Raw genomic sequence first — 24,477 nt, 5'->3', positions numbered from 1 at the left:
CGGGCTCGCAGCGGCAGTGAGGGAGCGGCGCCGGCTGGAGCCTCGCAGCTGGAGGAGGTGGAGATGCAGATCGGCGACGTGAGTGCGCGCCTAGTGGGCGGGAGGGGGGACCGTCTTTCTATCAGTCTATCTATCTCATACTGTTCTTCTGCGAAACTGGCAGCCCAGTTTGGACAGGTATAAGACAGGTAAGGAACTGGCTGAGGGCCGTGCCCAGAGAGTAGTAGTTAAAGGAGTTAAGTCCAGCTGGTGACCCGTTACAAGTGGTGTCCCTCAGGAGTCAGTACTGGGGCCCATCTTGTTTAATATCTTTATTGATGACCTAGATGAGGGGATTGAGTGCACCCTCAGTAAGTTTGCAGATGGCACCAAGTTGGGAGGTGGTGGTGATCTGCCTGAGGGTAGGGAGGCCCTTCAGAGGGATCTGGATAAGCTGGATCACTGGACTGAGGTGAATAGGATGAGGTTCAACAAGACCAAGTGCCGGGTCCTGCACTTTGGCCACAACAATTCCATGCAGCACTTGGGGTTGGGGATGAGTGGCTGGATGACTGTGAGGAGGAAAGGGATCTGGAGGTGTTGGTTGATGCTCAGCTGAACATGAGCCGTCAGTGTGCCCGGGTGGCCAAGAGGGCCAACAGCATCCTGGCCTGCATTAGAAATAGTGTGGCCAGCAGGAGCAGGGAGGTGATCATCCCCCTGTATTCAGCACTGGTGAGGCTGCACCTCAAGTATTGTGTTCAGTTTTGGGCCCCTCACTGCAGGAAAGACGTTGAGGCCCTGGAACGTGTCCAGAAAAGGACCGCGAAACTGGTGAGGGGTCTGGAGCACAAGTCTTACGAGGGGCGGCTGAGGGAGCTGGGATTTTTTAGTCTGGAGAAGAGGAGGCACAGGGGAGACTCATTGCACTCTACAGTTTCCTGAAGGGAGGTTGTGATGAGGAGGGGTTTGGCCTCTTCTCCCAGGCAACAAACAGGACCCGGGGAAATGGCCGCAAATTGTACCAGAGGAGATTCAGGTTAGACATAAGGAAGAACTTTTTCTCTCAGAGAGTGATCAGGCACTGGGATGGCTGCCCAGGGAGGTGGTGGAGTCACCGTCCCGGCAGTGTTCAAGAGGTGTCTGGATGAGGAGCTACGAAATATGGTTTAATGGCTTGTGGTAGCAATGGTGATGAGAAGACGGTTGGACTAGATGATCTTGCAGGTCGTTTCCAACCTTGTGATTCTATGATTCTATCTGTCTGTCTGCCCGCCCTCAGGCTGCCTTCTCGCTGAGCCGCGTCCTGCAGGCGACGAGTGCCGTGTCAGCACAGGTGGAAGCGCTGGCGGCTCGCTGCTTGGAGAACGCGCGCTGCCTGCGGACGTGGCGGGACCTGCTGAAGGAGGGCTACGACTCCCTGAAGCCCAGCGAGTGAACCGCCGATGGACCAAGTCATATGGGCACATGTTTTGTGTGCGTAAATCGCAATCGTGTGGAAATAACGTTGCGACTTTGGACTTCTCGGAGGCTCAGGTGATCTCAGGTTCGAGCTGAAGTAACGCACACGGAGTTACTCTGCTCCCTGTGCTTTGCGGCACTTTGAAGACTCCTCGTTGCTGTATGTCTTTGTGAGAACTTCCACAGCCTCCAGACTTCCCGTGCCTGTGCTCTTTCATTACGAAAAGGATGGGATCGTGTGGCAGGTGGTGGCTTATTTACAAGCTTTAGGTAACCCCCCTATCCCAGACATTATTATTTTATTGTGGTATATCTCTATGAGGCTGCATTTTTGTTTTACAGGAAGTTTTATTACTGTCAACAGTTTTACACTATTTTCTGTTGTAATAAAGTGCCTTATGATGGTCCACGTAGCTCAGCAGTGTTTACTGTTAGGATGAATTGTTCTGAAGCACAAGGAAAAGCTTCCATCGGTTAGGACAGAACCTGTGAAATGAACTCTCCCATATTGGGGAAGAACTTTTTTTGTACTTGATGCTGTTTTTATGTCTTGCCTTAAGCAGTTACTAGTTAACTTGTTTGGTGCTAACTGTTAACAGGGCCTTTGGGTCTGGAAGATCATCTTTATGTAATAAATATCTGTATTGAAACTCCTGTGCCTTTACCATAGCTGCAAATGCTAAAATACTAGGGGAAGCTGCAGGAGAATGTAGCCTTATGTAATAAATATCTGTACTGAAACTCCTGTACCTTTACCACAGCTGCAAATGGTAAAATACAAGGGGAAGCTGCAGGAGAATGTAGCTATACCCTGGATCAGCCAAATTTTCCCTGGTAAGGCTATTTTAAAGAGAAGCTGTAGTTTTGTTATCAAAGCAATAAAGTTCTTACAACAAATTTTGAACTGATGAATATTCTTGGATTACTCATAGAAATGAAGATGACATTGAGTGCGTTCAGAATCAACTTAAAAGAAAAATAGGAATATTGATAAGGACAGACATCCTATTGAAAGCAGGGGAGCAGCTTTCTGAATGAGCCTTGGATTACACAAGCCCTGTTGAACTGAGTTCTGAGTGTCTGGGTTAAAGGTGATCTACATTGCCGGGTTCCACTTAGATATTCTTTTGTTTGTTTGTTTGTTTTCCCAGTAACTCAAAATGCTGCCAAACAACTTGGAACAGAAGTCATTTTGTTCAATGGACAATCTTTTATTTTGATTGAACGTACAGTAGATACTTGATTTCAAGATAATCCAAAGTTCTGTAAACAGCTGAAGTGTGAGTCACACTATTTTTAATTCTACTTCTTACATTATTAAGAAGTTAAGTGCAAACACTGGAAGTATTTTTTAACTTCATTTTAAAAAGCTTCAAATCACCAATACAAAAGAATTTATTTTATCTTCTTGGGCTTCCAGGCCATTTGGGCTGTGAATACGGTACGAAAAGAACAAAAGAAATCATGGTAATTCTCAAGGGAAAAGATCTTCAGTATGTGTATGCAAAAGAACTGCCTCTACATCTATCCTTAACACTTTTTTGGGGGGGTGTAGAAGTTTGTTTCAGATGGATGACATTGTGCTGTTCTATTATAGGGAGGAAAATTCAGCCCACAAAGTGCTGAACTGTGGTGTTCCTAAAATTTTTTTAGCCGTAATGCATCCATTCAGGTATACAGGAGACTGAATGTATATGTGATGACACTGACATCCATCTCTTTGGCACTCTCCTGTTATTCAATATACAGAGATAGACAAAGGCTGAAACCTGTTGAAGTGTGTAAGCTGTTGGGAGCTATTTAGTGTAGCTCATAATGAAATGGTGAGGAGAAGAGCAGCATCAAGATATTGGGGTGCTTAGTTTGGGCTTCCTAACTCTTCCAAAAGGAGAAATTTCCTCAACAGCTGGAGGACACAGTTGAGAAACATTTAAAAAATAATATTCTGATTCTGCTTGAATTAGAACAATTGTATGGGTGAAACAGTTGATAAAAGGAATAACGTTTCCACCTGTTTGACCTTGACAAATATAATAAAGTCATTTAATTGTGAAATGAAAATCATAGTGCTATTCCCAGAAGCTTTTAAGAACTGTATGCAGTCTAAAAAGTCTGCTACTCAGAAATTTTGAGGAGTATGTTTTTAAAGATGAAACCAGTCAACCCTGAAAAATTAAACAGCTGTTGAAATGGATATTTTTTTTAATTATAAAAAGTTTATTGAAAATAGCCTTTTTTCCCCCAAAGATAGATGATTTTGAAATGTTCTGATTTCAGTATGAGATGTTTTAAATGTCACTTCATTTTTTTTTCCCCCACACTCCTGGCTTGCTGGAGGAAAAAAAGAAAGAAGAGGCTGACTTCTCATTCTGAACTAGAATGAGTTGTCAAAATAGCAGGAACTGTTGCAAGGTGGAAATAATACTTCATATATTGGTTCTACCTGCAAGCAGCCACACTATGCTTCTTCCTGCTTTGAGTTCTGGTGTGCAGAAACCCAGGCATCATACCTCCCTCACTTGTCATCGTTGTTGTAAAGCAGCAACTCCACAGGCGTGAAGCTAGCAGTGCAGATACCACTGTGAAGATTCCAAACGTATTTACGTGTAGGAATTTAGTCTTGTTGACTGTGTAGTGACAGAGGCATCAGAGGAGTCTGTACAAAGCACAGGCTTAGTTAGCTTTGGTGTGATTTCATGCGTTGGCCACATCTCTACCCAAATGAAAGATGGACCATAAGCTTTCTGACTGCCTTTGCCTCTTTTGGATCTTCTTTGCCTGTAGTTGTACCAAAACTGGTGAATCATTTCTTTGAAGGGTCGTGTAGTCAAAGTGTAGAGAAGAGGATTCAGAGCACTATTTATTGGCAAGATAAAAATCACTACCCAAGATGTTATGGTACCTTGGGGAGAGAAAAAGAAAGGAAGCTGTAGTAGGCGTTATAGCATTTCTACCCATTAATTAACATGAGCACTTGATGTTTATGAAACAGAACTTCCTGCTTAGAGGGATGGCTGCACGCTTCATATCACAACAGGTTGTTTCTTCTCACTATTATGTATGCACTACCCTTTGCTCTCGCATCTTCTCTCTACTTTGGTTCCTGTTTCTGCCTGTGATCTATATTCCCTCTCCTCAATATTATTCATTGTAAGTCCCCCCACAAAGTTGTATCTCCTAACTCTTTTTTCCCCTCAGATCCTGGCTTTGCTCTTCTGCACCACTACTCTGTTCTTTTCAGTGCATTTGATACACCTGTATTTCCTTTTTGCCCTGTTGGTAAGTGTCTCCATGTTTACACTTCCCTCCTTTATCATGGTTTCCTGTTCTCCTGCCTGTGTCAGTGCCCGTGTGCCCATTCTCATCCTTACTGTTTAGGATGTCAGGAACAGACACGAGAAGGAACAGAATTACTATCCTGAAAAAAGAAACCCCCAAAAAGAAATGGGGTTTAAAACTTCTGTAATCTTAGACAACCACCTGTGATGTCTTTCATTTGAGTTAGTTAAAATGAGTTAGTACTATTTAACCTAGTCTGCCTAATGCAGAATGTTTACTTGCCAGGACCACACTGTGGTTCAGCAAGTTTTATTGTAGATTTTCTGACTCAGAATACATCTGCTTCTGCTTGCAGTGCTTTCTTGAAAATTTCTGAAGTTGTTTGATAACTTCATGAAGAAGCATTTTACAAGACCTAACATAACCGAAAACTATTCTACATGATGAACCTGATTTTCACACATTTGACATTTAAGTCAAAACTTTGAAGAGGTAACTCCCAACACTGCTGGTCCTTATGCTAACGTGTTCTTTCCAACACAGTTTACAGGATCTACATAAGAAAGCTGTTTTTCTATCGTGTGCCAGCATTAAAATGAGAAAAAAGGAAATAAGGTATAGTTTTTAATCTTTTACTGGCTTTACACGGAATGTATTTTTAGCATGAAGAAGGTTAGCTTGATTTTACATAACTTAGTGCTTGAAGTGTCGGTTTGCACTAGAAAGTTATTTCAGGGTAAGAATGATATGGTTAAATCGAGATACGAAATTTTGTATTGTCTTGAGCCCTAGTTAGGCAACAGAATCTCCAAAAGCCAGAAGATGAGAAAGGCCAATCCAGTGCAAGCTTGGTTTACAAAATCATCTGATATATTTTATAAATATTCTATTGGGACAGACTTCAAAGATTTGATTTTTTTGTTGTTTTGTCCGAATTAAACGTGACTAAACTTGTTGATGATAGTAATATAGTCCAGTGCAGTAATAAAGCAAAGTATAATTCATTATATTGTGTGTTCATCTATGGAGATAAATAAGCATATAGTTGATTATAGTAATATAATTCAATAAATTCAATTCTTTGTTCTTCTAAATGAGAAACTATCTTCATGCACAGTCAAAACAGCATCGCAAAGGGAAGAACGTACCTGGTATGTCTACTTGCAGTAAAGAAAGGAGTTTCAAAATAAAAATGGGTATCCAACAAAGTGCGTCAGTAAATACAATGAAGAAAAAACGTTTGGCCAGTGTCATCTCTTTTTTGATATGATTCCGAATCTCAGTAGCCATAATAGCTGTTTGGTGAACACTGTAGAACATACTTCCATAGGAAAAGACAATGATGAGAAAAGCTGCCAAGTTTACACCTGTTGAAAAAGCTTAAATTAGTTACTTCTTAAAAGCAGAACGGCAATTCCACATCGCTTGTTTGCAAGTTGGATAATAAAGAAAAATCCTTGCTCTAAACTGCCAATCCCATAGAATTAAACGGTCTTCACTCAAACATGGAATCTCTACTCCAGTTATTACATTATCATCACCTGACAAATGTTTGCTATTGGAGCCAAACAGCGCAGTTCTTCTCTTTACTTCCCTGGCAAAAATCTATTCCTTCAGGAACTCAATGATCCTACCTTCTTTCCAACTTCTGAGCCATTCATACATTTTAAGATACCTAAGTATCAACCTAATATAACAAAATAGATTGGAAAATGTCTGTGTGAAACATGAACATCCCAACAAAGCTGTCAAATCTGTTTGAAAATCAGGTCCATTATTGTATATAAGGAAGGCTCTAATCACGTATCAGGAAGAAAGGCAACTTACCTAAAAAAATGACAACAGAATAAATCTGACTTCCTGAACTTTCTGATTGCTCTGAGTGAAGAGGGAAACAGACGCCATTGGTGCCATAGTAGTTCCTGAAAAATTCCTTATTGCTCAGTGGAATAAAAGCAACAACAAACCCAATTATCCAGATAAGAACTAAAATGGAAATTGTCCTGCATTTTCTGGGCTTCAAACACCTAAAAGGATAAACTATGCAGATGTATTTCTCCAAAGTCAGGTAAGTCAACAGTAAGACTGACACCTCTGTAGACAGAATAGCCAGCGATCCCACCAATTGACAATGAATACTGTCCATCCACAACTGAGCGTGCTTGTTGTATTCTCCACGATATTTAAGATCAAAAGCTCCAATCACAAATAAATATATTCCCATCAGACAGTCAGCACCTGTGGGCATAGTGCTTAACATCATTATTTACACATCTGAATTTCCCATTCTCTTTGTGTATATGTCTGTTGAAAAACAGACATGCACACATTAGTACACATTTGTAAGTCAGCTAATACATAGTTATAAAATCAATGTTAGAGTTGGAATGATATCTGTGAGTTATAGTGAAGGCCACATAATTCAGCTCTGTTACTCCTTTTTGTCAGCTTTTCTTTGAACTAATAGTCTATGTTTCATAGCTGTTCTCAGCCTTATATATTGAATTCTTGAATAAAATTGGTTTTCAAGCTGAAAAAGCATACTTCAATTTTGTAGAAATATGCTTTCAACCCTTTTCTGGGTTGGACTAAAAGTTTAGTTCTGATTTGTCCATCTTAAAATAATTCAAAACTGATGTGCACAGGCTTCTACTAAGACTTGAAAGCAGTCAGCAAACATAAACAGTGCTCTTCCTCCTGATTAGCTTAGCAGGGAAGGGCAGAAGGAAGCTCCTACGCATGCCTAGGGTAACACTAGAGGGATTGCTGTAACATTCATTGAGCTCCTTTTGGAGCATTAGAATGAGTGAGCTGGTATTGTAGATTGCTTAGGATGTGCTCACCAGTCCTCAAATGCTCAATAATGATGTCAGGGTAAAAATAATTATTAAATTCTAGCATTTGCTTCACATTTTCAAGTCTAGTGCAGCAAGAGAAACAATGAGCCTTGATTGCTTATATTGAAATATCATGACACCTCTTCTTTCCCCTATTGTATTTTACATGGACTTACCAAGAAAAGGCTCAGTGACAAATATTTCTGCAATGCTAACACTATAAATTGAAGAGGAGCTGTCAACACAGAGCTGAAGGTATCTCATGTATACACACACACATACATGCTTATATATATAGTCTCAGTGACTAGAAGTTTTGCGTGGTGCTCAGATTTTTCCAGTGGTTAAGTAATAACAATTTAAGAATCACTGACATGCAGTATATAGAAATGCTGCAATTTTATACCCTGCTGACAATTACATTTAAAAATGCAACTAATACCACTCATGAAATATTTAAGTTTAGATGGATTTGTACTGAGATGGGGTATTAGAAATGGTAACAGAATCCCGTGTAATTGTTTAGATTGTTTAGTCTGGAGGAGACTCAAGGGAGACCTCATTGCACTCTACAGCTTCCTGAAGGGAGGTTGTGACGAGGAGGGTTTTGGCCTCTTCTCCCAGGCAACAAACAGGACCTGGGGAAATAGCTGCAAGCTGTACCAGAGGAGGTTTAGGTTAGACATAAGGAAGAACTTTTTCTCTCAGAGAGTGGTCAGGCACTGCAGTGTCCTGCCAAGGGAGGTGGAGTCGCCATCCCTGGCAGTGTTCAAGAGGCATCTGGATGAGGAGCTATGAGATCTGGTTTAGTGCTTGTGCTAGCAATGGTAATAGGAGGATGGTTGGACTAGATGATCTTGTAGGTCCTTTCCAACCTTGTGATTCTATGATTCATTAAGAGGAAATTGTTTACCCAGGGGGTGGAGAGGCCCTGGCACAGCTGCCCAGATGGCTGCGGGTGCCCCATTCCTGGAAGGACTCAAGATCAGGCTGGATGGGTCCCCTGGCAGCTGAGCTGGTGGGGGGTAACCAGCCCACAGCAGGGGTTGAGGGTGGGTTGGGCATCACTCTGTGATGCTGTGAATAGTGTTTACAGATGCAATTTGCTATTTACTCAAACACACATACCAGAATTTAGGTTTTTGGGCCTTTGAAAAAAATTTGATTTTTTCTTCTTGCTGAAGAAATTGAGAACTTGACACAATGTCTACAGAACTAGAATCATGAAACCTTTGGAATTTATCAACAGTTTGTTGTTACAAAACAAAGGTAGCATCCAACAAGACTTCCTGGTGTGTAAGATATGGCATTTTGTATTGCCGTTCAGATGAGCATGAAGGTTCACTAAATCTAATGCTGAAAATGTGTCACCATATTGTAATAACAAATACTGTACACACTATGAGCAGATTAAAACAATATTCTTCTACTTTCATGCATGGAATACTCACAGCAGAGAGACATTATTGAGATGCCGTGGAGCTTATTTTCCGATCTGATGTAAGGCCTCATACAGATAACAAAAATATTTCCAAAGCAAGTGATGGCAGATACAACCCAGACAAATACTCTCTGTATAATGCTAGCTAAAAGATTCTCCAGGGATGAAATCCCATCAGTATTAGGCTTACAGCTGCGCACATGTGGGGCATATCCACAGTACTGGAACTTCTTGAAATATCTGGTCGTGAGAAAGAAAGACAGAAAATAAATGGCTCTATCTTTGTAGCCAGAGAATAAAACCTCTTTGGTAAACATTCTGAAAACATATCTCAAAAGAAGAAAAATGAATTTTAAATTATCTAATAACTGTTTGTGTGCCACTTTTCTGACAGTTTTATTTTTTCTTACTCAGTAATCTGCAAACTATGAAATTACAACCAAAGAAAAAAAGCTGAAATGATGATCTACTTACATGTGGGAAAGGTTTCTCAGTGGTATGAACATTCTTCTCTGGATATTTGCAATTTCAATGCCCTCCAAGCTGCTGTAAACAATATATTCTCAATAAAACGCAATAGAGACTCAGTAGCAGAAAGACAAATTTGGTGAGCATTTACATTGTATTCATATGATGAAACTGGGTATTCATGTTATGAAATTAGAGATGAACTTAATTGTGTCTACTCCATCATTCTTTTGGATAAAAATAAATAAAAGCTAAAGTGGAACAAAATGAATCACACTTAATTTTACTAAACTCGCTATTTTTTCCAGTATCTCAAAGAAGGCAGTTTTGGTGCTCTCAGCAGCGCGATCAATGATTGCCCTTCCCAAGTGTTGCTCTACCAACGCTCTCTCACCATCCCTGGAAAAATCATAACCTGTTCCACTAGTGATATTTTACATTTCTGACTTCTATCCCAAATATTGCTTTACTAGGCAAACACATCACTGCAGAAATGCAGTATTTTATTATTGTGTCAAGGAAGCAGCAGGAAGCCGGTACACAGAATTCTGCATATTAGGGAAAACATTGGACTTCTAGTGACAAATACATAGGATTTCTTATTTGATTTTTTAAAATATATTTTAATACTCCCACAGTAGTAGACCAATAAAGCGTAACTGTGCAGTTACAGAACTTCAGTTTCTGTATTCTAGTCTAAAATAATTAGATGTGTAACCTGAGAAAACCTTTGGTTTTCCTTGTGTGGAACTCTGTTTGAATCCACTTTTAAATGCTCTGAGTGCAAAATGCTTGTGAGTTCTGGGTATATTTAGGCAAAAGAGGATAAAAGTATCAATCTTAATGGTTTTAGTTTGGGAAAATTCTGCTATGAGACAAGAATAAATCCCCAAATATAGAAACCTATAAATTTTAGTTAAGCCCTGAAATTAATCCTGGGCTTGATTTCCCTAGCTATACCTACTATTTTAAGCTGGAAAAGAGGCAATGGATATTCTACAGGCTGAGGGCTGAAACGTACTGTTTCATGTAGATCTATCTTAAGGTTCATCAGCTGTTCCAACTTGAAATATGGAAGATCCTGAGCACTCAGTTGCACGAGTTCTTTGAGTGTTAAATAACGAATGAAGGATATGCTGTAACTTGAATGCTAAAGAGGTAACTTATAATTCTTTTCTGTGCTCAGATACTTGTTTTTCCTGTAACTTGTACAGACCTACTCACACAGTCTTTAAAAGCTGGCAGAATTCGCGTTAGAGCTGCTGTGTTAGCCAATATACAAAATTCTCCTCTCAACTCTTTAACAAAGATTTGTAAAATCCCACCCCCTCTGACAAGACAGCCAAACCATGATTGCTTTGTGGGTTTTTCTTTTCTTTTTTTTTTTAATGGTGTTAGTAGTAGATTCTGTAAGAGGTGAAATAGACCCCCAATAAAACCTGTACGTACATCAATGTCCTTTTGAATTCCTGCCTTTATAGATTCTAATGTTGTCTACCCATGGCATTTCAGTAGCCCCTACTGAGCTTCACATGACTCTTAACCCCATGAACAGGTTGTGCAAGATCAAAGCTGGGTTGCATTAATCTTGCTCTTTAACAGTTGAGAAGACAATATCCTTTGTGGATATTCATAATTTCTTTTCGTTTGAGAAATATCCATTAAGAACCTTGTATTTAAATGAAGGTATATTTGAATATTGCTAGTAGTTACTTTCCAGGCTGAAATTTTTGAATAGTTACAATCTGGTTCAAAGGAAATTTCTTTTAAAACACGTTTTGTATTATGAACTTCTGAAGAAGATGTGCTTTATCACAAAGAAAACATAGCTGAAGTATTTGAATAGAAAAACTTGATACTTACAGGGACTTGAGTTTGGTTAGAAAATCAAACTGGTCTATTTGTATTTTCTTGATTGGATTATAAGAAAGGTTCCTGTAAATACAACAGAGACTTAAAGTAACGTTATACATCTTCTTTACAGCCTCTTCAAAGATAAAGTAAAACTACTTTTCAGCCCTCTAGGAAGGACCTGCTCTATTGGCAGTTGTGAATATAAATAACATCATTTCTGTAGTGTTATTCAGCTTGCTAAATACTCTTCCAATGGAAAGAGTAGCCAGATGCTTCATAGCTATGCTACTGCCACATACATTCACATGCATATCTGCATCCCCAACCTGACATCTGAAGGTTTTGAGTAAGTAAAAGAATGTAGTTGAACTGCACACGTTTAGAAACAAAGTTTAGTTTGGTAGTTGACAAAATCCAGCTTTTCTAATCATTTCTGTGAATATAGGTAGATATAGTTCTAATCTCTTCTCCCTATAACTCTTCCTTATGTTTTTGTTTAGATAAGGTAAATTTAACATGAAAGCTCAGTATCTGCAGCTGGTTACACTTGATTATCCCAGCCTGTTGTGATTGATCCCAAGAGTGCTGGAAAAGCAGAAAAATAAGGTATTGCACATGCTGGGTCCTGGGTAGAAACAAAGATGTTCTCAGTTGTGTCTGGCAAGGGTAAGAACAGGGACTTTGCACAGGTGGGTTAACCTGCAGTAAAACTATTGCTCATGGCAATGAAAAACAACAACAACAACAAAAAAAAATAAAATAATAATAAAAAACAATGCTTTCTTAAAAGGTACTTTGGGTTTACACAGCTATAGAGTGCGCTGGGGAGTCTTGCTGCCTCCCCATACTGTCTTCCTACTTTAAAATCAATGCAGGATTAAATGTACAATCTCTCTGTGGAGAGATCTTCAGTTTTGTGACATAATCTTGCAGATTATGTAAGAAAGACTGGAACTTTTCAGCACTTGAGAATTTTTCCATGCACGTTATGGAAAAGAAAGAATGCCTTTTGTTTGTTTCATAATATCTTACACTTTTTTGGATCTCTTTTACAAGAGGGAAACACTTGCTAACAAGGCATCTCTATCAAGTTCTTACCCTTTTAATTTTTAGAGCCAAATCATAACATCATGTTAAAAACTCCCATCAAAACGATGAAGTTCTCCTGATATAGCTAGCATAGGTCATTTTGCATACACTAACAAGATCTAGAAAAAAAATAGAATTTGACTTTGGTCTTTTTTTGGATATGAAAATTACATATTTTACAAAATTATTCTGGGCAAAATGGTGAACATAAAATTAAAGGTAAGTGACGTCTGAAATTGCTTTTGAGTCAAGTGTTTTTTAGGCAAAGCTTAAATGATTTATACAAACAGAGATGCTCTTTTTTTCCCTGGCTTTCATGAATGAAAGCATATCATATGAGTAATATACAGTCTAATAATAATAATAATAATAACAGAGAATCCTTACAGTTGTGAAAGCTCCTTTAGATCCTTAAACACATATGCAGGAAGTGATTCAATCTCATTGCTAGCCAAGTCCCTGCAGAAACAGCCATAGGTGAGATGTAGTAAGTTCTCAGTAGGTTCAACAATTCTGCTGAAGAGTTTTGTAATTTCAAGACACAGAGTTTCATTCTATTTGACAAATAGGACATTACGTATTAGATAGATTTTACAACACTTGAACTATAGAAGAATGCTGTTAAAATAACATGGAAACCTAGATACACCAGATTTCTCTTGGTCTAGTTATTTCAGAGATATCATTAAATACATAATTTATTATTATTTTATTTGCATCAAAAAGAAAGTAAAATACCTTTAATTTATGGTAATTGATATATGGAAAATAAACTATGAAAGTTTGTGACTTGTTCTACAAGAAAGAGAAGAAATGGACTCACAGTTCATCTAGCATTTGGAGAGAAGAAAAGCTGTTTTCATTCAAAGATCTGATTTTATTTTGCCTCATCACCCTGGAAGGAGAAAACAAACATATATTTCTGCTGCTCAAGGTCTACTTGGCTTTGAAGAAAACTTTTCAAAACTTTTAAGATTCTTTCTTATCTGGATCTTCAGAAATCTGCCTCACTTGTTCAGTTAACAAGCTCATCAGATACTCAATTGCACAAATTACTTTAGCTGCACGTATGTGAATATATTGTGTGCTCTTTCAGCTGTGTTGGTATACCTACCAACAACTAAAATACAGAAGTATTGCAGAATAACAGAAAGGCACAATTAACTACTGACTGCTTTGAGATTTCAAGATTATTCCAGGAATAAAACTAATTGTTGGGAGAAGTTTGAATGTTTAGGCTGTTCTTTCTGGCAAGCTCATTTAGCGAGGCTGCTGTTCTAGTGCTCTTTATTCGCCCCAAACATTCCTTTTCCATAGGAAATCAAAATAAATCTGAGAGCAGGAGAAAGATAAACTGGGCTAGAAGGCTTGGGACCTAACAGCCTTCTAGACATAGGCTCATGGCTGTGCAACTCCTCCTTCACCCATATATCATCTGCTACTGCACTTGATCTTTGATTGAACGATCTGGATTCAATGAACAAAGAGAAAACCAAGAATAGGAGTACCGCGGAAGAATTAAAAATTGGAAGTGAACAGGCAGGCTACTAATCTATCAGATGGCTGACAGGATTTGTGAAGTCATTGTGACATTACAAAATAAACTTTGAAGAGAATTCTACAATTCTAAAATTGTTGGGCCAACCAACCAGGCTTGAACTTTTTGAAATGAAGAAATGAGCCACGTGGTTTGCGCTTTTGCTGCTTTCTGTTCTGTATTTTTTTTTCCCTTCTTTTCCAAGTAAAATGTCAGACTGAAAACTTCTAAATCTTAATATTGGTCATAATCACTTCAGCGAAATTTAGCTGGACATTCGAAGGCTGAGTTTTGATACAAATTTAAACAGTGGTTATTCTGTATGGTGCTCATTTATAATTAAGCTTCCTTACATGTAAATAACCATGATATTAAAGGAAAATTTCAGCTCATTCTCTCTAGCTAATATATCCCTATTACTTACAATACAGTTAAATTGCTGCAGGAGATGAAAGTGATGTTTCTTAAGTGATGAATATGGTTGCCTTCCAAGTCTCTAGGACATAAAAACAAAACATGCAAATAAATTTATTGCAATCAGGCTGTTATTCTAATGTAATTAAAGCTACTACCAGAACATTATGACTGCAAGAAAGAGAACAGAAACCAGACATCTAATTTCTCTGCGCACCTGACTAATGACTCCAGGTCATCAACCCCGCTGTGAACCAGCAGGCATTCTGTAAGATCATTCCATTCCACTGTCCATTATGAAAAGTGCTACAGAAGTGCGATACAAAGAAAAGAAAATATTTTTCTAGTGGAAAACAAGGTATACTTACAGCCAGTTCAGTCTTGGCATATATTGGCACAGAGGTTTGTCAGGCAAATGAGCAAGAGAATTATTCATCATCTCACTGGAAACAACAACAAACAGTATAGGTGGCTATATTTGCAAAAAATGACATTGTGGAAAAAAACAATCTCTTACACTTGTGCTTTTGAAAAAAAGGCAGAAAGCACGCAAAGCTTCATTCATTTCTCACAGCTTTAGGGATACTATTATTTTCTTGAAATTCTATACAAGTCTGTGAAACACTGCTTTTTTCCTTATCGCATCAGTTACCGGGTGAAGGAAAAATATTTATTTCATAGCTTTTAAAATTAAACAAAGCAAGTCATTGCGAGTATTTTGACTGTGCTGTCATAACATGTAATTTCTCTTAGTGACGTGGGAAGGAGGAGGTGGAGGGAGGCTTCTCTCTGGGCTGCAGGAGACCAGGGGCAGGTTATGGGCAGGGTTTTGGAAAGGGAAGTAAGAGCAGGAGCTATGGGGCAGTGCTGGCTCCCCATAACCTCCCAGAGGGCAACCAGCACCCACTGCTGCAGCTGGCATGTTTTTGTCCTCTCAGGGCTGTAAGTTTGTGCTTCACTTTCCCCACCTATCTTCCTACACTTTTCCAGATAATGTATGTCCACTGATGCCCACTGGTGCCCAAATCTACTCTGGCATGCAAGAAAAAGCAGCAGGTTCACTGCCATCCTTCTTGCTTGCATACTTGCTAAGAAAATTTTGTGGACTTTCTTGGGACTGAGTTTAGTGCTTGCCCAGGGTATTTATTGTAGATTCACTTTACAGAGTGTAGGGTCTCACACATCCCCTCTGACCTGTGTCGTGGCTTCAGGAAAAGCAATTCCATTCCTATTGATTGTGATAGTTCACAAGCACAGTTGGGCAGTTTGTCTATGTGTGAAAAGATGGGCTCCACAGGCGTGGAGATGCTTCTGAAATAGAAGCTCTTCTACAACAGCAGACAATACAGTGTGATGAGCAATCACAGCCATTATAAACAGATGTATGTATTTATTATATATGATCTTTCTGTTCTTTTAAGTAACGCTTTTGGTTCTTATTCCATACTTACAGGAGAATAAGTGATTTGAGCCCATAAAATGTCGATGGAGAGATCCGATTTATCCTATTGTTTTCAATTATCCTGTAAATTGTAGCAAAACACATGTCAGACTGAGAGCTGTCTACAGTCTTAAATTAAACAGATGATAAAAGACAACATAATTTGAAGTCGCATTCTTCAAATACTCACTCAAACTACTTAGATGGTATTGGCACACTACTGCATAGCAGGTCAGGGTACTCATATTCACTTTCTTTCAGAATAATGTAATATTTTTTAGAAATATTTTTAACTTAGAGGAAGTAATTGCTTTCCATTTTTTCCCCACAAAGTGCAGCATGAGTTCCTTAAATATTATCTGGTACAAAAGTACTGCTATGCACAAAAGTTTAAACAGTCCAAATATTTCCTTTAATTTGCTTTAATTACTGCTTGAGAAGACAAACATATCAATGAGAAAGTTACATACAGCCATTCAAGTTTATGGAGATCTTCAAAGACATGAGGCTTCAAGTTGGTTATCTTGTTGTTACTCAGGTATCTGAATCAAGATCAATAAAAGACAAACAAATGAGATGCATCAGATGCATGAAAACGTGTTTTAAGATTTTTCCTTGATAATTGATGCAATTTCTTATTATTGCTATTTTTGACTGTGGAAAATTTCTTTTTTTTTTTCTTTTTGAAAAATAGCCCACTTATAAGCAAACACACACTGGTATGTGATTCCAGCCTCTGTCTCCCCAGGAAAACCAGCTTTCTTTGGCATCAGGAGATGTTTAGGCATGTGTCTTTCATTGAAATGCCAGAGCAACTCATATAGATAGATAGCAAGAGAGGAACTCACCACAGTAAGGACTTTCTGAACATTTATGTGAAATATTTTGTCTTATAGATAAGAAAACAACGCATGCTGAGCCCTTCCACCATGCTACTTTTGAGCCCCATTCCAGTTTCATTATGTGGAATGATTAGTTCCATGAATTTTCTGGGGTCACATCCAGTCTTTGCTAAGGATATTCGTCATAAATGGAGATGCCCAAACTATGGAAAAAGAAATGTGAGGAAACAAAAGCAGCACTATAAAAGATCTGGGAAGGTAATAAAGGCAGCTGCAAGAGCAGATAACCAAACACACTTGTGAAGGAAATGTAAGATGTACAACACTAAAAAAAAATAAATCCCTTCACAAACACTGCAGAGACAAAAGACTGAACTGAATGATGGAATTTATGCATCTTCTCTTTGACTCAGCTCTTTCCTTAGAAGTCTGAACTCCATTACAAAAAGATACTGCAAAATTATGGGAAAAGTGTTCTTTTCATTCCTGATACTGGCTGCTCGTGTTCACTTCCATGAACCAGAATAGCACATTAAAGAGTTCTAATTCAGTGCAAGATCTTGCTTGTATTTTACTCCTTTTTCCATTCTTTCTGACTATCATATTGTCTCCTTCTTCCATTCTGCATATTTGGGCAATAGGAGTGATTTATGGAGCCCACTCGTATTGTCAGAGTATTGTCCTGTCAGATAAATGTACATAGACAGAGCAGAGATAGCTCTCAATCTTTGTTTTCTCGTTCATACCATGGAGATAAAGATTTGGACCGTTATATAATTTCCTAATGTTGCAACAAATAAGAGAGAGATATCCACAGCAATTCTCAGAGCTGTTCCAGTTCCTCTTAAATATTCCTAAAGCAATACTTACAATTTTGTCAAGTTGTATAAACCTTTGAATGCATGTTTGGACACAGCTCTGATTTTATTATCCTGAAGATACCTAGGAAGATAGAACAAAACCAACAAAAATCAATTCTCTGTAGCACGCAAAGTCAAAGGAAGCGTAAGGAAATAATTACAGTTTATCAGCTAAACTGGAAAAGAGGCTGTCAAACTTTCTGGCATCCTAAATTTGACAATTATCATTTCAGAACTAGAGTTGCAGAGACTGCAGAGGTGTTTTAAAAGAAATAAAAAAATCGTGGCAGAAATATAAAATGTGTTTAAAGGGACATTTGGTTTGCCTACAATGAACAGGGAAATGGTTACACTCAATCTCCACATGGATCAGCCCTGAGATTCCTGCTGCAGTGACAAAAACACCAGTTTTTACAAAATGGGTCCATGACATTCACTGCTCAAGAGCTTTCTAAACACATACACTCAGAGACGTGTGAAGTTCATGTTAGCAACATATACCTTCCTCGGGGAGGTATGTTTATACTCTTAGTGAAAACACATCTTTAAAGTCCTTAAGGCAATGGTACTTAATTAACATCGTGGACACAAGATGGTGCTGCAGTATAGAACACTTGCCATAAAAGTTGACATCCATTATATTTCCTAGGAACGTTTGGTTTTAGAATTTTGCATGTAATCCTTAATGGAACTAATTTTATTTCAATCAAACTCATTAAAAGCTACAATTTTCGAACAACATAAGCACTGCACATCATAAACACACACCCTATTATACTGCTATGATAACTTGACCAGTTGAGCCTATAGCAGGGGGTTGGAACTAGATGAAGTCCTTTCCAACCCAGATCATTCTATGATTCTACAACATCAGCAGATTGGTAGCAGACACATTCAGAGGTAAAAACTAATGCCATGTGAGTAAGCTTCCCATTCCAGTGGAAAGGCTAACTCTTCAAACTTTGATTTTGCTGAGTAAATGATTCATGCTTCCACTTCCTTTGGCATGTTGCCATTCATTATAAATCTAACTTCATTCAGACGCGATGAAGTTTTAACATTTTGCTAGTACAAACCAATCAATATAAGAAAAGTTAAATACACAGAAATTGTAGCTTTGGGGAAAAAAAAAAAAAGGATGCCAATCGAATTATTTGAACCAAACAGGTTACATGATTAGTGAAGTACTGGAGTGTAGGACAAAACAGAATTCTGAGTGCAAACTGAGGCCTGTCACATTAAGGCTTGTATAGTGCTTCAGAGAAAATGAGAGAAAGAATGAATATTTAAAGATCTTAATAGATATTTTAAGTTTAAATGCTTCCTTACAGGTTTTTAAGGTCTTGGTATTTTCTGAAAACGTCAGCATAAAGTTTTCTTAGCAGATTCTTCTGAAGAGACCTGTAGGGATGAGTGCACACAGTAAATCTGCTCTGTAGGTATATCGAGGATGAATTTATCCTATTTCACACATTTGTAACGATTTCGCAGATTCTGATGCATTTTCACAGTAAATCAAAGGATTCGGCAGAAATTTCTATAATAATTGGCTTTTTCCAGTAGAGTCAGGTTATATGTTTTGGGCTGCCTCTGCATAGCTCATTAACCAAAAGATGTAGCTGTGCTCTTTACTGTCATACTCTCTTTTTAAAGTTAAACAGAATCAAATCCATTTGCATCAACCAATCCAAGTAAAGTGTTTATGCTAGAAGTGAGTTTGAGTTAATGGAGACTGTAAAAAGGCACGAAAGGAGAAATTATTTTACTCAATGTAATTTTGTAAGCAGCTGTTATTCCCATTTTCCACTTTTCATACAGACAGTATCCATTCAATCCTCCCTGTCCAGACGATTAAAAAAATGTGATTAAAACAGCATGAACTAATTTTAAGAGTGTAAGACCAAGAATATCATCTGTAGACCTGTGACAGGGTCTCTATCACTACACGGTTGATCCAAGATGTGTCACAGGGCACTCTAAAGAGCTGGCAGATTCCCAGTCAGGGTGGAAAGTAGTTTTCACTCTGAGAAAAAAAACACACTCTTCGAGACAAGAAGCTTCCTTTGGAAACTTGCTGTTCATTCAGCCCTCATGTCAGATAACTGACATGAGAAAAATAAAAGGTCTGTTCATTGGGAATTGAAGGAGTGAAAGAAAGACAAACACCAGGTGAAGACCATGGAGACACCGATGCATAACCTTGCCTTGGGCCTAAGAAAGTGGTGTTGCTGTTGTTTGCTTATGGGATAGGATTCTGCAGCTCTGTTGTCTGCCATTTTGCTGTCCTAGGGGTTGGTGATGCAGGCAGTAAATATACATATATATTTTTTTGCTTTTGTCTCCTGGCAGCCAACAACTGCAATGGGTTGGGCTCACTGAGACTAGCAGTCCTCACTAGCTTCCAACAGTGCTGCAATGATTTTTTACTCTGTAAGAGCATCTTTCATGCTGCTAATTAATAAAAACACAACGAGGCTCTCAGTATTCATACCCAATTAAGCAGTAAGCCCAATACTTTATCGTCTAAGAATACTCTTCAATGTTCTTGAGGAAGAAGACAAAATATTGGTTAAATCCAAGAATTGAAAATATTTGAGCATAAAATAAAACACAGATCTATTTCAAACTTCAAATGCATATACAGCTTATTTCCCTATTTGTGTCTCTCTACATCCCCGTCTGCACTGGGCACTGACTTAGGTGTTCTGACTAGAGCAAAAACCATTTAGGCTTCACGTCCTAGTCAGCTTCACTGCTTTTTTCTAAAGTCATAGCTGCACCTTTATTTTTGAAACCTTTGCTGTCTCTGAGCCAGCAGCCAGTTTAAATACGTATTAAATACATATGACATTCTGCACTGAATTTGAACTCCTGAACGTGAACCAACAAGAATCCCATCCAAACACAAACAGAAACTCAACAGAGATCTGTACCTTTGATTCTTCAGGAAAGATCCTTGGGACATTTGATACTGCTCTTCATCATACAGAAAGTGGCCTCTCAAAGAAGTGCTGGCAAACAAAGAGCAATACCAGCCACTCTCTGATCTCTTCTAGGAGTGCGTAGTACACCTATGTATCTGTATGATGACTCACCTCAGATTAAATCCTGCTAAATAACAGCCTGTTCAGAGGCTGTTTGAGAGCTATTTGCTCAAGGAGGTAGTTTTACTAGAATCAAGGCTATTGGCAAGAATATAGAGGGGGAATATTGCCAGGATCGTAGAACAATGAAACAATGAAAAAGTCCTAAATGAAATATTTATTTTTAAAATTTCTTTAGATTTTCTGATTTATGTATTTATTTATTTATTTTGCTAGCACAAGTCACTGTTACAAATACGGAACGACCACTTTAAGCAGTTTTTCAGTTCCTTTTCTCCTGCAGTATGCAGTGAAAATCTGTACTTCAAACCTCAGTGGACTTGTCAACAGAGAGTCTCAATGCTTTCAAAAACACCAGCTGAGCCAACTGGTTGTAATTACACTGCTGTAGTTCTAAAATGGCTGTAGAACCTATTGTCAAACCTGAACGTAGCACAAGACCCTTATCATGCTCTACTCACATCATGGTGATGTTTGAAGGGACCAAAGGGACAGCACGCAGTTTGGCAGCATCGCAGGAGACCTCCAGTCCTTGGCATGTACATTCTGCTGGTACAGCACCAGCCACTGCAGGAAGGCATGAACGTGGTGGGAGATTGGGTTTGCGTTGTGATGGGATGCGGAGGAAAGAAATACAGTGTGAAAGAACAGTGAAGCTCAAAGCTGGATCTACCTGCCTGTGTCAAATGGAATTTAAATTAAGGAATACTCTGTTTTTACATCATTTATATAGATCTAGGAATACCCTAATAATAAACATAAAGGGACGTTAAGAAAACATTTCAACTCCTAGCTACAGAGAAAGAGTTTTTACAACAGAGCTTTAGGCTTGATACAAGAAGATGGCATGCTATATTTTTTCAAAATTTTTTTGACTTTTTAGATTATTTGAATCTTTTACATCTACCAGAATGAGCAAAGTTCCATCTCTGTGATTAATCTTAGTGCTCATACTAGACCACTTCTGTATGAATGGACAAACGACTGTAGGTGCAACAGAGAGTAGGGTTCAATAAATATTTGTTGAGTCAAAAAGTGAATTTGAAGGAACGTTGCCTTCATTTCACTCTGAAAAATGTGCATTTCATGATCTTTTCAGCTGTATTATGTATTCAATTAAACACTTATATTGCCCTCCTAACTGGCAAACATTTAGCACTCCTTTAACAGAAAACGAGTCACCCCTATTGCAACTGAAATTAGCTTAAATACTTAGTCTGAGACATTAATTTTATTTTACTACAAATGAAACTGCACTACATTTCTATTTCTGATAAGCCCATTTGCTAAATATTTATTTCCAGGAGTTGTCAATAATAACAACTTACGGCACTCCGATATCCTGGTCTGAAATGCGTACAGGGATTGCATTTTGTTGTATTTGCTCTTTGCGTAGTGTTTGTCAAACTGTAGAGACCATCCATTGTTGTCTTCTAACCAAAAAAAAAAAAAGCACACACATTAGAATAATACCTTCACTAAATTTAGTAGCATCTATTTTTTGCTTTTTTTTTTTAATTTATTTCAATAATGTGATTATTCTAGAAGATTTCATGGAACAGTAAATGAGCTTGTTTGAATATATCTGTCCAATTACTTCTATGTACTAAGTTTGTAGGTTGCACAGAAGGAATATCTTCTGATGCCTTAAGCAACTCAACACTTTCTGTGACAGTTGAAGAAAAGGAAAAAGGAAAAAATATCTCACTTCTGAACTTTTTGTCTACATTGGTCCAACTGTATTTTCCTAGCCTCTTGAGTGTGCATGTCTGTCACTTTGTACAGGAAAGCTTTAGCCTCACATTTCTTTCCTGAAAACGTAGATAGAGGCCAAGCAAACAACTTTTCTCAAGACAACATGTGAGATCCAGTAATACATTCAATCCAGTATTCAACACTGCACCAAAAAGAAATAAAAAAAACCTTTGACATCTGCGGTCTGCTTTTTGTCTTGCTAGTTTGAGTCCGACCTCTCGTCAGCTCTGATAATGTCCAAACGTTTCTAGTTTAAAGCATCTCCTTTGAATAAATTTGCCTGTAGCAGCAGTGCTCCTTAGGATGGCACTCGCTATCTGGTGAGCTGAAGTGTCAGTAGTAATCAGAAACATCATTTTGTAATGATACCTGCTGTCAAAAAATATTTATATGAGAACCCCAAGGATGGCTCTGCTGATTTTATTATTACACTCTTAGTTCATTTGTTTAATACACTAACACTGGCTTCCTCCATTCTGCATGTTAATAGTCTAGCTGTACTAGTTAGATACCATTCCTCATGGACATTTTCCTATAACTTTTTTTTTAATGTCCAAGCAAGAACTGTTGTCTCAAAAAATAGGTAGGGAGAAGTGAAACGTGTTTAATTTTTTGTAAATTCTCCCATGCTGAAATGGTCCTTATTCCTCATGTCACATTACAATGCATTTTGCTCAGCTATGCAGGGAAATTACCTTGCAAGCATCTCCTTAAAGCTGCCCGCAGTGTCAGCAGATGGAGCTCTTCTGAGAGATGCTTAAGCTGAAAAGCTGCACTGTGCATTCTAATTAACAGATATTTTGAATGAGTAGGAACTTCAGGCAAACTATCTTTAATCTTTTATTCATTTGTTATGCATAAATTGAAAAAAATTGAGGCAATAAGGAACTGCTTTATAAAGAGGAAAAAAAGACTTGATTTGAAAATACAAGTCAACCATACCATGCCCTGCAAGAATGTCAGTTTCCTCCCCAAGAGAAAGCACTTTTTTCATTAATTTCCTTGAGAGCACCTGGTGTCTGCTGAAGCACTAGCAATTTTGCCAGGTCAGATCATTAAGCTGATTATCAGAAGCTGCATAATTCATTTTAGACAAAACAAAGGGAGTCTAAATCTGCTGAAAGATTGCTCTGCTTGTTTTAAATACTCAGCAGAAGTTCAGCTTTAGGTCTGGATTACAAACCCGAAATACAGAACCTATAATCGATGAAATGAGGAAAACAGATCCTCTGTCAAGCAGTGAGTGATTATAGACCTCCTGTCCTGCAGTTGGAGCTGTAACAGGGTTTCCCCACCACCATTTCTGTGTAGTTGGTTTTTGTTTGTTTGTTTGTTTTTTATTTTTTATTATTTTTTTTAATTTTAAAAAGAATTTCACTCTTTCATATGCAAAACTGGACCCAGCGACTGGGGAGCTGGTGGAACTCGTAGTAATAGCACGTATACAAGGAGGTAAGATTTAAGAGGAATCTTTCATTGAGGGTTGTGAAATAGAGACTTTTAAACATGTATTAAAACTGAGTTTATTCTCAGAGTATAGCTACAGCAAACAAATACTTTGCAGCCAGGAATACAGTCTCAAAACATGGAACTTCTAATCCATAATTAGAATCATAGAAAAGTTTGGGCAACTAACTGCTTCTCTGAATTTATAGTTAAAAGCCATAAATTCCAATCCTCTTGTAAGCTGACGTTTAAGGCATCAATTTTTATTTATTTATTTATTTATTTATTTTTGTCTATACTTCTCTGCTTCTGATGCTAAAGGGTGGATGGATAGAATTTGATTCCACTTTTTAGTATTCCTAAATTGCATTTGCCATGTGACAAAGCATTTACAAAGGATGACCTCTGCAGTTTTTATTTGCAGAGAGAAGGCACGAGCAGAGCCTCCTATGCTAAAAGAAATGAGGGAACAGTTCACTATGAAGTGGAAGTTCACCAGTGGTTCCAAGTAAGCCAAGAGACAGCTGAGTATTTTTGAGTGGTCATAAAAGAGAAGGGGGGAAAAAAGAAAAACAAAGACTGATTATTTTGTACTGGAACCATTATGGCTGTTCAGAATGTATAAGTTCATTAAAAAGAAAGAGCATTTTTTTTCCTCCCTATGGCTTTT

General features: G+C 38.2%; 2 protein-coding genes across 3 annotated transcripts in view; one reads left to right on the top strand and one right to left on the bottom strand.

Annotated features, from left to right (window-relative positions):
• Window positions 1-3: 3 nt before the first annotated feature.
• C4H4orf46 (chromosome 4 C4orf46 homolog) lies at window positions 4-2,337 on the top strand (the record flags this gene model as incomplete). Its single annotated transcript, XM_010709454.2, has 2 exons — window positions 4-78; window positions 1,262-2,337. Coding segments are annotated over 2 exons (231 nt in total), but the record flags the coding sequence as incomplete, so codon positions are not given.
• Window positions 2,338-2,628: 291 nt separating this feature from the next.
• Window positions 2,629-24,477, bottom strand: part of RXFP1 (relaxin family peptide receptor 1) — a 47,593-nt gene continuing 25,744 nt past the window's right edge. For both annotated transcript variants that reach the window (XM_010709440.3, XM_010709441.3), the window contains 16 exons: window positions 21,935-22,039; window positions 21,068-21,173; window positions 18,832-18,903; window positions 17,513-17,584; window positions 16,271-16,342; window positions 15,811-15,882; window positions 14,728-14,802; window positions 14,370-14,441; window positions 13,232-13,303; window positions 12,796-12,867; window positions 11,329-11,400; window positions 9,472-9,543; window positions 9,008-9,237; window positions 6,547-6,957; window positions 5,868-6,086; window positions 2,629-4,342 (listed from right to left, as the gene is read on the bottom strand). In XM_010709440.3, the coding sequence (XP_010707742.1) occupies window positions 4,041-4,342; window positions 5,868-6,086; window positions 6,547-6,957; window positions 9,008-9,237; window positions 9,472-9,543; window positions 11,329-11,400; window positions 12,796-12,867; window positions 13,232-13,303; window positions 14,370-14,441; window positions 14,728-14,802; window positions 15,811-15,882; window positions 16,271-16,342; window positions 17,513-17,584; window positions 18,832-18,903; window positions 21,068-21,173; window positions 21,935-22,039 (2,096 nt within the window). In that variant the 3' untranslated portion in view covers window positions 2,629-4,040. The remainder of the gene's footprint in view (window positions 4,343-5,867; window positions 6,087-6,546; window positions 6,958-9,007; window positions 9,238-9,471; window positions 9,544-11,328; window positions 11,401-12,795; window positions 12,868-13,231; window positions 13,304-14,369; window positions 14,442-14,727; window positions 14,803-15,810; window positions 15,883-16,270; window positions 16,343-17,512; window positions 17,585-18,831; window positions 18,904-21,067; window positions 21,174-21,934; window positions 22,040-24,477) is intronic.

Source organism: Meleagris gallopavo, chromosome 4 (assembly GCF_000146605.3).
Source record: "Meleagris gallopavo isolate NT-WF06-2002-E0010 breed Aviagen turkey brand Nicholas breeding stock chromosome 4, Turkey_5.1, whole genome shotgun sequence".
Taxonomy (NCBI): domain Eukaryota; kingdom Metazoa; phylum Chordata; class Aves; order Galliformes; family Phasianidae; genus Meleagris; species Meleagris gallopavo.
Note: the sequence above shows the minus strand (reverse complement) of the source record. Positions and strands in the feature narration are given on the sequence as shown.